This window comes from Gigantopelta aegis, chromosome 2, assembly GCF_016097555.1.
Source record: "Gigantopelta aegis isolate Gae_Host chromosome 2, Gae_host_genome, whole genome shotgun sequence".
In the NCBI taxonomy this organism is placed as follows: Eukaryota; Metazoa; Mollusca; class Gastropoda; order Neomphalida; family Peltospiridae; genus Gigantopelta; species Gigantopelta aegis.
Genome location: NC_054700.1, coordinates 44,880,889 through 44,893,277, shown reverse-complemented (window position 1 = coordinate 44,893,277; position 12,389 = coordinate 44,880,889). Strand labels below are relative to the sequence as shown.

Below are 12,389 nucleotides of genomic sequence, written 5' to 3'. Positions count from 1 at the left end.
TATACTAAACAACTAAAGAAACATGAATACAGTGAAACCCCTCTAAACCAGACATACAAGCACAGTCCATGTACAGGGGTCTACGTGAGTTTTCAATACAGTATCATACATACAAGCACACAGCCCATGTACAGGGGTCTACGTGAGTTTTCAATACAGTATCATACATACAAGCACACAGCCCATGTACAGGGGTCTACGTGAGTTTTCAATACAGTATCATACATACAAGCACACAGCCCATGTACAGCGGTCTACGTGAGTTTTCAATACAGTATCATACATACAAGCACACAGCCCATGTACAGGGGTCTACGTGAGTTTTCAATACAGTATCATACATACAAGCAAAATCAAAGCTAAATGTAAGGAAAGGAAAGGACCACACAGATATTGAGAGAGGAAACCCGCTGTCGCCATTTCATGGGCTACTCTTTTCGATTAGCAGCAAGGGATCTTTTATATGCACCATCCCACAGACAGGATAGTACATACCATGGCCTTTGTTACACCAGTCGTGGAGCACTGGCTAGAACGAGAAATGGGTCCACCGACGGGGATCGATCATAATCTAACCGTGCATCAAGCGAATGCTTTACCACTGGGCTACGTCCCACCCCACAAAGCTAAATGAAAACCCCTTAATAAATAAATTCAACTTTAAATTGCATTCCACAAGTTGGCAAATGACAACCTAAACCCTGCAAACGCTCTACCACAGAGCCACTTTTTGCCACAAAATGGCAAACAATTTACCTAAAGAGGGGATGCCACTAAAGCGTAGTTGTAAACGAGAGAGAAGAAAAAAGGAATTTAGTCAAGAAAGATCTTTTTTTCTGTGCCAATGATTTGTTCTGTAAGACAAAATTTAGGCCGGGGTATTTTTTTTATTCATGGAAATCCAATTCTGGCTAATATTCCACTAAATGGAGACGACGCGAATTCAATTAGATTCTGTAAAATCAATCTTTCTAAAAAAAAAAAAGCCAAGGATCTTGTCTGTCATCCAATATTCAATCAGACGTCTGTTAAAAAATATATAAAAATTTCAATATCGAGATAATAATTATTATTTATTAGCATCAAATTCTGAATCGATCTTTAACTTTTAAAACACACTGTGGAAATACAAATGAATTCTAGTAGAATTTGATGAAACAAAATTAAAAATTTCAATATTGAGATAATAATTATTATTTATTAGGATCAAATTCTGAATCAGTCAGTCACTTTTAAAACACACTGTGGAAATACAAAACATGAAACATTAGGCCTCATTACATTGCGATGTATTATCTCATGCAACCTAATATGAATTTAAGGTGCCATCTAGAGCAAAGCTCTGTAGACAAGATGCCAATTCATTATTTGTTCTTTGCTTACTACAAATTAAAAAGTTTGTTTTGTTTAACGATACCACTAGAGCATATTGATTTATTTTATCATCAGCTCTAATTCTAACATATAGTCTCAGAGGAAACCCCGATACATTTTTCCATTAGTAGCAAGGAATCTTTTATATGCACAATCCTAGACAGGATAGCACATACCTCAGCCATTGATATACCAACTGTGGAGCACTAGCTGTAACGAGATATAGCCAAATGGGCCAACCAATGTGGATTGATCCTAAACTGATCACACATCAGGCAAACGCTTTACCACTGGAATATGTACTGCCCATTTTATAAATTGAATTCATATCATTAATCATGTGTGTGTATATGTACATGCCTCCCACCCCACCTCAATACAAAGTCATGGCTATACCAGTGTTAATTAAGTATCACAGACAGCAAACTGTAAAGTAGGTTCTTCACTGCAATATGTACTGGTAGGTGGATTTACCAAAATGACAAATATTATTATATATATATATATATATATATATATATATATATATATATATATATATATATATATATATATATATATATATATATATATATATATATATATATATATATATATATATATATATAAAACTGTGAATGTGACATGCATAGTCACAACTCGTGCCACTCAGACAAAACTTGGTGAATTTGTTTAAGATAATAAACAATAAGAAAGCATGCACATGTGCCATCAGGGTTTAAGCTGTTATTTGCCAACTGCAAATCAAAGTTGAATGTGCCACATTTATTTCATTATTAATTCACTGAAAAAGTTAACTGGAAAAATTGCGTGTTGTTTATTCTCGCATCGTTTTCACTGGCTCACACTATTTCGATACCTCGCAGAATAAATGTGTCAGTTGGTCAAGGTGTTTCGATTATATATGTAACGTCATTGCTGAAAAGTAATTCAGAAACTTTGATCTTTGTCACACTAAACGATATATCAAATGTAACAAATGTATAGATTTATTTAAAGACGTTAAATTTTGTTTTTATTAGGCTAACTGAAACTTGAATGTAGTTAAAGATTTTATGTCCAAATTCATCAAGCTGCTAATAATATTTGGGGGCCCAGGTTAAACCCTGACATCAATTAAACAAAAGTGTGGTGACATGTCAAATCCTGGTTATGGGTGGTACTGTTTTCTTTGCAAGCTGAAGAATAACTAATTGCAGACACCGTTAATTAGCCGACCGTGAGCGTGGCTTTCACTTTGACCCCAACTTAGCTTACCACCAAAAATCAAAACACATAGCAGGGTTTCTAGATTATTTTAGCCCTACTCCCATGGCTAGTGATATTCAATGTTGAACTAGTAAATAACATGCCAGAAGGCTAGTGAAAAAAATGAAAAGAGTGTCAAATGTTGCAGTTAAGTCGATTTTGTAAATATGAATATCTTTACCCCACCCCAACCCCCAATGTTAGTGTTTTTAAGCTCTATCTCCCTCTTCAGGTGACATATCTGGTTGTTACTATTATTTAGTCAAATTATATTAACTTCAAGTAAAGTAGGGCTAGTGAATTTTTAATCGTGGCTAGTACATTTTTAAAATCATTGATCCCATGGCTAGTGGATTTAACAACAATTCTGGTGGGTCCCATGGGCTATTTCTCGTTCCAGCCAGTGCACCACGACTGGTATATCAAAGGCTGTGGTATGTGCTATCCTGCCTATGGGATGGTGCATATAAAAGATCCCTTGCTACAAATGGAAAAATGTAGCAGGTTTCCTCTCTAAGACTATATGTCTCTGTTACTGAATGTTTGACATCCAACAGCTGATGATTAATAAATCAATGTGGTGTCGTTAAACAGAACAAACATTTTTTGTTTATCCAGATGCTCTTTGAGCTCAGTATAAAAATTAGGTCAAATTTTCTAGATCTATATCTCAGGTTATAACCTTTTGTATTATAACCAGAGTATGTGTCATATTATACTTTAGGCAACTTTTAATATTTTATCAAATGTCAAACAGCCTCGAAAACCCACTGCATATTTGTGTAAACAAACCCGTGCAAATTCGTGAATAATAAATTAAAATGTCACACCTTCCCACACGTAGACAACAATCTGCAAACAACTTTGTTTTTCTCTCACAACAATTCAAACATTGACAATAATACACCAGACGGTTTTTTTAATATTATATTTTATTTTGAGATGAAAGCATAAATCCCCCCTGTACATTTTAAATAACATGTCAATTTAGTGCCTGCAGGGCTGGGTCGGCAAACATGCACACCATCGACAGAGTGCTAAATTATAGATCTATATATGTTTGCACTCTTGAGCCACCATTATACGCGTTAATTTTCAAAATGAGCCAAGGGCCGTTCATTCTTTAATGTTAAACGATCTGCACATTATTTTTTCTCCCTCCCCCCCCCCCACTCTGTATTCAAGCCGTGAGCATTTGTTTAATAAAAACAGCTCTGGGCAATACAATAAACCATGGTTCAAATATTTGCTCTGTCAACAAAGGGCAGTCGCAGAGCTACTGCTTGGCAAGTTTGATATATTGATTCACAGTTGTATTTAGTAGTTGTTGAAGAGAAAGAGGGAAGAAAAAAAACACACAAAAAAGAACTCTGGCTATTTGTGACTGTTGTAATGTCATGTTTACTCGGGTACCAGGTGTGTTCGCCTCAGTCTGTGAAGCCTATGTGTATTTACCGACAGGTGATATTGACACAGCTAGCTGGTGACAATATCGTTTATTTGACAATGACCCGAATGGCTTGATAAAAACACCGACTTGTAAATGTACGTCCCATTTCAAGTGCTTGTATATTGATGGTGCTAGCCACTTGACAACTGATTATGTTTTCCCTTACCTGTTTGCTTTAAATGTACATAATTATTTGTCAGTTAATAAATGTGGAGTGATATGTACCCATTATAAGTGATATCGACAATTCCATGATAATATTATTCTACATATCACGTCTTATATGTAGATAATTAATCATTTCTCATTTAATATTGTATTGCCAATTCCATGGTAATAATATCATTCAATATGCTGCAGGCCTATAGCAACCATATTTGTAGTGGGGGCGGGGTTACAACCTCTAAGAGGTGTCACAGCCTCTAGAGTGGGGTGGAGGGCACAAGACATATTTTTTTTGTATCTTTATGGGAAAATCCTCCCCCATTGTCTTTACACATCCCTAGACATTGCAGGGAGGGGGTGGGGGCCCCAAGCTGGTCAAATGGCTGGCACCTTCCAGCTAATCTCCTCAAAGTTCTCTAAATTCAATACCGTGTTGAAACACCCTCTCTCACCCATCCCCAATTGTTTTTACACATCGCTGGACAGAACAGACCCCCCTGAGCTAGTTAAAAGGCTGGCACCTTTGAGGTAATCCCCTCGAGGTGCTCTAAATTCAATACTGTGTTGAAACACCCTCTCTCACCCATCCCCAATTGTTTTTACACATCGCTGGACAGAACAGACCCCCCTGAGCTAGTTAAAAGGCTGGCACCTTTGAGGTAATCCCCTCGAAGTGCTCTAAATTCAATACTGTGTGCAAGAGACTGTTGAGAAAATTAGATCCCATTGCCTCAGCCCTCATTACAACACCACACCAAGCATGAAATGCGATCGGTCATGCATTCCTAAGTTATGTTGATTTCACCAGCACATGTGAATGGGGCGGTGAGGCGCGACTCAAGTAGACCGTTGAGTCCCCACTACCAGTGGATGATTAGGTGGGGTGGGGGGAGGGGTGGACGGTGCAGTCTGTAGTATGAGACAAGTGGCTGTGAGTGTAAGTGAGTGGCTATATATATCATGCCTGTAGCCAGGATTTTGAGAGAGGGGTCATTTAAGGGGGTCCGGAGGCATATTGGGAAAAAACGTCACATGTTGCTGGGGGGGGGGGGGGGGGGGGGGGGGGGGGGGGGGGGGGAGATCAACTGACCCACCTGACCCCCATTGGCTACGGGCCTGTATATATAACCAACTAGTACTACAATTTATTTATATAGCGGCTTTGGTGATGTAAGTGGTTAAGCAATCAGACTTAAGGCTGGTAGGTACTGGGTTCGCCTCCTGGTACCGGCTCCTACCCAGAGCGAGTTTAACAACTCAGTGGGTATGTATAAGACAACTACACTGACTTCTCGCTCAGGTTGGGCAGCACATACCATGTCTTTTGCTAATAATAAACAACCCATAAGCTTATAATGACTTTTAAAAATACAATAGAAGTTTCCTGAACTTTATTGTTTACTAAAAAATGGCTAAGTTGTCGGACAGTTTCTCTCAAGTAATTATCGACCATGGCCATTGAACCTAAATATTTGCATAATTAAAGTAAGGGCTGTTCTAAAATTGACCACAGAGGAGTGATCACCACACACAAAATATTTGTTTTAATTTAAGGCCATAATAAAATAAAGTCTGGCTTTTCAACCAAATTTCTTTCAAAATGGTGTCGGGATGGGTGAGGGACGGGTGGATGATTTTTTTTTTAAATACATTTTCAAGTCAATGGAAATACACACATCTAGCATAAGTATATCCTAAAAGGTAATTTTCAATTCTCAGAGCCTAAGTCGTAGACGAAAGTCTAGGATTTATTTTATTTTATTATGACCTAAGCTATGTGTGTATCTATGGGGAAAATACCGTAAACCCGTGAATAAAAACTTATTTGTTTCATGAGGCTCTTAAACCCAACCTCTAATTAAGGCAGGCTTCTATTTTTTTATTCAAAATTTTCAAACATACCAGTACTTTAAAAAAATAAATAACATTAAACTCTATTGCCTATCTCACAATTTTTTGCGTAAGTGATTTATGGTATTTGAAGATATAATTAAGATTATTACATGAACACAAACTTTAGTGTTTTTGCTATGTGGCTATAAATAAGCTTTTGGTGTCATTAAACAGATTTGAAGTTTTGAATATGTGATGATTACCCTTGACAAAGCTACAACAGCACAAACAGGCCTTTATGTAAGGCAGGCCTCAATTCAAGGCATGCATCTATTCAAGGCACGCATCTATTCAAAGCACGCCTCTATTCAAGGCAGGCCTCTATTCAAGGCACGTCTATATTCAAGGCACGTCTCTATTCAAGGCAGGCCTCTATTCAAGGCAGGCCTCTATTCAAGGCACGTCTCTATTAAAAGGCACATATCTATTCAAGGCAGGCCTCTATTCAAGGCACGCATCTATTCTAGGTAAGCCTCTATTCAAGGCAAATTTAGAACACATTGATTTATTAATCAATGGCTACTGGATATCAAACACTTGGTAATTTTAACGTATATAGTTTTAAAGAGGAAACCCACTACATTTTTCCATTAGTAGCAAGGGATCTTTTATATGCACTATCCCACAGACAGGATAGCACATACCATGGTCTGATATACTAGCCGTGGTGCACTGGCTGGAAAGAGAAATAGCCTGATGGACTCACATGGTAGATTGAGACAGACAGTGTTCATTAGTAGGCAGCTAGCAATGATTTTTGATGACTAACACCACCTACTTTCTTAAAATCTTGTTCCAGCCATTGCAGTGACTGGTATATCAATGGAACAGCCTGCACGTGGTTAGCCCATCAGACATACGGCTAGTAGGTACCAAGTTCGCAGCCCGGTACCAGCTTTCACCCAGAGTGAGTTTATCGACCACTGCACCATCTTCTCTCACTAACAACTAATCCACTGTCTTGGATAGACAGCCCAGATAGCTTATAGGTATGTGCCCAGGACAGCATGCTTGAACCGTAATTGGATTATAAACACGGAAATAAGTTGAAATGAACACTAAGCCACAACACCTACTTGAAACAACATGACAACACTCACCTGTTTGTGCATTTCAACATTCAGGCCATAGGACATCTCATAATACTGAAAATATAGTAAAATAATAATAACTCCATGTTAATAAACCTATTTGATTACAATCTTAACATAAAACATCTCAGCATAAACCATACGGAATGCTATTAAAACAAAGCAAAAAAGTGTTGGTAAAAATATTTTTTAACTAATGATAGAATAGTCAGTAACAAAAGAAAAACATATTGTTCATATATTCATAACAATGTTAATAATTTGTTCTCAAGTGGAGGAGGGGACATTTTACGATACGGCACTATGGAATTGAATGCAACCACAGTCAACAGGAGGTATGGGGAGCCTCCCCCTGAAAAAATGGATTACGTTTAGGGTTAGGGTTAAGAAAATCATACAGTAATGATAAGAGTAATTAATTTTCTCAAAAGGTTAACTTAAAAAAAATATATGCAAAAATAATTGGATATGGCACCATACCCATTTTACCATCTGGCAGAAAGTCAGGGAGGGGGGAACAGGCCCCTGCCGACCCCCCCCCCCACCCCCATCTGGTTCCTATGGGCCTGAACAAATAATCTTTATAACAGAAAAATTGGGGGGAGGGGAGGGTACATGTTCAATTTAATTATTTTTTAATTATAGAATTTCAGCTTCATTGCAGTACAAAATAAACCATCACACATGAAGAGTGATCAAAGGGGACACAACCCAGTGACAAATATAGTGATCATTCCAGATCAGAAGGAAGAAGGTAATGTTTTATTTAACAACGCACTCAACACATTTAATTTTACGGTTATATGGTGTCTGACATATGGTTAAGGACCACACAGATATTGAGGGAGGAAACCTGCTGTCGCCACTTCATAGGCTACTCTTTTGGATTAGCAGCAAGGGATCTTTTATATGCATCATCCCATAGACAGGATAGCACATACCACGGCCTTTGATATACCAGTCATGGTGCACTGGCTGGAGCGAGAAATAGCCCAATGGGCCCACCGATGGGGATTGATCTCAGACCGACCGTGCATCAAGTGAACGCTTTACCACTGGGCTACATCTCGCCCCTATTCTAGATTGGTGCCTAACACGCACTCTCACCCACTCACACACCCCTCCCTTTAATTAAAGATTCATAGGTCTGCCACAGTCAATCAGTCGAATGACGGCCTCAGCTGCTGCGACAATATGTTGAGCAGCATATGGACAACTCGGCAGACAATGGACAGCTCTGCAACCCGACGTCTCGTCTGCATCAATATCGCAGCGGTGACGGAGAGGAAACCCAACTCGCACTGCTATACATTATTAAAAGCGATCGACAGGCGAAGACTATTTTCAGCAGCCAATTTCGCTACTCTCACATCATCATTCGGCTTGCATAATCAGAAGAGAGAGAAGAAAATTCTGACAAAAAAAAATCAATACACTTGAGCCGTTTTGAATGCGGCACAAGTAGTTGCAGAGAGAGAGAGAAATACCAAAGTGGTTCGTTGGCTTTGGGGCTTCAGGTCCTCGTCTATTCATGATTACGGGGGAGACCCCAAGTGGAGGGGAGCCTAGAGGGCCTTGACGAGGCCGATAAGAGCAGTATTAACGGGAAATGATATTGTACCGAGCGCTACCCTTTATCTAAATTATTCATCCCCAGTGGAGGCTGTATTCAAAGCGTCATCGACACAGCCGGATATTGGCTCGTGTTGTAAAAATTGTATTCTTAACAGCAGATGGCTCGTTAATTAATATATTAAAAAAAAATGTGTATGTATTTATTTATAAACAAATTGGTGGTTGAAGGTTTTTATTATTAATAAAGGAAAGGAAAGGAAACTATTTAAATAAAAATCATTTTAATTACATATAATATAATAATTATTATATACATATGTATGTTTATGTTTTGGGGTTGTTGTTTTTTGTTTAAAATGACTTCTGTAAAATAAAATTAAAATAATAAAATAATCTTAATTACATAAATAATGATTTTGGTTTAAAATATAATAATTAATTTAAAAATAATGTTATTTATAATTGCAAATACATGAACTGTACTGAGAGGTATTTTATTTCAACTTACCGGTATATTTTGACTTACCGGTATATTTTGACTTCGATAATTGGACAAATTAATTTTGGAGGACTGTATTAATTTGACCATAAATTATCTTCTTTTATTGTAATTTAAAACTGTTTATCTTGTAGTGAACTATTTTTAATATGTAGGGATGTGTAAATGTGGTTGGGGTGGGGGATGAGAAGCAAGTACCCACTATACATAGAATAAAAAAAAAAAAAAAGTTTTATTTATATCAAAAGATCCGATAAGAATCTTGAGTACCTGTTACCCTTGCCTCCCCTTTCTTCCATTGTGGAACTGCCCTAGGCTGTTTACAGTTGTAGATCAACAACCGTGCCCAAGTGTTACTTACCATTACATAATGTCTCTGCATTTCAGTTTTCTCTTGAGCAAGTTTCTCACATTCCATTTTCAAACTGAAAAAAATTAAATTAAATTAAATTTACAGTGAATGAATGGATAAAATTCAGTGAACAAAGGAACAAGTGTGCAGTATGTGCTGAGATATCATAAGTTATCATAATCATACATTCCTTTCCTTTTATAAATTAAAAAAAAAAATACATGTACACTCAATTCCAGTGGATCCCCACCTCAAATCAGTTTGCTCGTTTTGTTTAATGACACCACTAGAGCACATTGATTTAATAATCATTGGTTATTGGATGTCAAACACTTGGTAATTTTGACAGTCTTAGAGGAAACCTGCTACATTTTTTCACTAGTAGCACGGGATCTTTTATATGCACCATCCCACAGACAGGATAGCACATACCACTGCCTTTGATATACTGGTGGTGCACTGGCTGGAACGAGAAATAGTCCAATGGGCCCACCAACGGGGATCGATCCTAGACCACTGGGCTACGTCCCACCTCACCTTAAATCAGAGATAGATCCAAGTGGGGGACTTGGTGACCTGTCTCCCCTCAAACCCCCCCCCCCCCCCAAATAATGTGTTGAGTGCGTCGTTAAATAAAATATTTCCTTCCTTCCTTCCACTGGGATGCCCTTTTAATTAGTTAGTCCATGTGCCCTTTTCCTGTTAATCCCTCCACCCCACCCCACCCCCTCCGAAATCTTCCCCTGCAAATAATGATCCTCCCTCATTTTTTTCCTCCTTACAAGAATAAAGACTAGATGCAGACAGGCCGTCTGTATCCATCAATTCCCCACTATAATTTAATTCTCACTTCCCCATGACAAATTTAACAAAGACCAGCTATATTTGAAGCTGAAGGCAGTCAACCGAACACTTGATTTTATCAGGGTGGTTCCACAACTGATTGGGGGTGGGGGAGGAAGACTTTTTCTTAGGTACCTACAAATAAAAATGTATTTGAAGCAAATTTGCATCTCGAAAAAAAAGACCATCAAGGCTTAAAATAATAAAGGTTCCACCCCACCCATCCCCCATAATTCATTTTGGAACAGGCCTAACAACAAACGAGACAAGTGAATATCTGTGGGTCATGACATATTCCCTTGGTTTTGTGCACATGTGTGTTGAGAACACCTTTTTGGCGGAATAAACTAATTTGCCATGAGCAGTGATGCATGAAGCGATATATACCACAGGTATTCAAATTCCTAGATAGCAATCTGTGGACTGCGAAATAACCTGGGGGTTTGTAACTCCATTGTGGTAGACATAATCAATGAATTAGGAACTTGTATACACATAGTGAAATTGGTTGAATAATCCAAAGTGCTTCTACGATATTCTGGCCCTGCTGTTCATAGCTATGTTACATATATAATAATATTATGGATGGGGGAGAAAAAAAGGAATGAACATGTGGTTATGTTTACATAAAACCCAGAAACAACTTTTTCTTTCTATCTAAGGTGTGATGTTTCGTTGACATTTGAGCAGTGATTCATGGGTTTGGTTTGACACAGGATCAATTTAACAGCAATACCATACCCATTTAAAAATAAAAGCTAAAATGACCTTACAAAAGCTGAAAACTATATACTATATACCATATTTCCTCTAAAAACACCAGCCTCCAATAAGTGCAGGGTCTGTGACACTTTGTAACAAAATAAATGCTGGGCCTCCAGTAAGACAGCCAAAAACTGATTACTCCATGGCATAATTTGGGCATTTTAAGTGGACAAATAATCTCAATTTTATCACTGTTTTGTTAAAGTTAAGTTTTGTTACAGTTCGAAATTAAAGTTTAAAAATAAATAAAATTCTAAGTTTGTAGTTTTTAGCTTTAATTTCTAAACTTTGTTTGAAAAAAATAAAGGCTGGGTGTCCAATAGGCGCCGGGTCTGCGACATTTTGAAATGAATAAGCGCCTGGACGCGTATTAGAGGAAATACGGTACCAAAATAAAGGTCTTTTTCAACATTTTAGATCAAACCCTATCTACTTTGTAAAAATCATTTTAAGCAAAAAAAGCAGAAAATGAGCTATCGATAAATCGATAACCATTGCAACTGTCTGCTCAACCATCATCAGTATGCTGGAGCAGATTTAGGGGGAGGTCCTGACCCTCCCTCAAATTGGAGAAGACCCCTTTTCACGATAAATCATTTATTTCAATTTATCACAAGATCAGTCAGAATACACCAATATTTAGTTATCATTTTCTGTTTAAATGTATTGCAACGAATGATGTAACAGCACCAACCCAGCTGGAATACACTATCTAAAACAAGCTTAGACCTTTGGAAAGACAATACAAGTTGTTACTATGGTGCCCTTTTAAATTTTCATTGTCTTTTTTTGTTCTAAGACCCCCCTCCCCCCCACCACCCCCACCAGAAAGGCTAGATCCACTCCCAGTCTTTCTGCCAAAGAAAAAAATTGGGGTATGGCACTGTGGAATTGAATGCAATCAGTCAACCGGGGTATTGGGGGGGGGGGCCTTCCCCAGAAAAAAAATAGGTTAAGTTTAGGGTTAGGGTTAAAAAATCATACAATAACAATAGAGTAATTAATTTTGTCCAAAAAAATTTGGGTATGGCGTCACACTCATTTTACCCTCTGGCAGAAACCCTGACTCCAGCTATGAATAATGAATGGTCAGTTACTAAAGTTTTTACTTTGGTGATGCTTCAAAGAAACAGA

At 37.8% G+C, this 12,389-nt stretch overlaps 1 protein-coding gene across 3 annotated transcripts in view; it reads right to left on the bottom strand.

Moving 5' to 3' along the window:
* Positions 1–12,389, bottom strand: part of LOC121386198 (transducin-like enhancer protein 4) — an 89,690-nt gene that overhangs the window by 53,313 nt on the left and 23,988 nt on the right. For all 3 annotated transcript variants that reach the window (XM_041517043.1, XM_041517033.1, XM_041517036.1), the window contains exons 3-4: positions 9,657–9,720; positions 7,231–7,275 (exon numbers count right to left, since the gene is read on the bottom strand). In XM_041517043.1, the coding sequence (XP_041372977.1) occupies positions 7,231–7,275; positions 9,657–9,713 (102 nt within the window). In that variant the 5' untranslated portion in view covers positions 9,714–9,720. The remainder of the gene's footprint in view (positions 1–7,230; positions 7,276–9,656; positions 9,721–12,389) is intronic.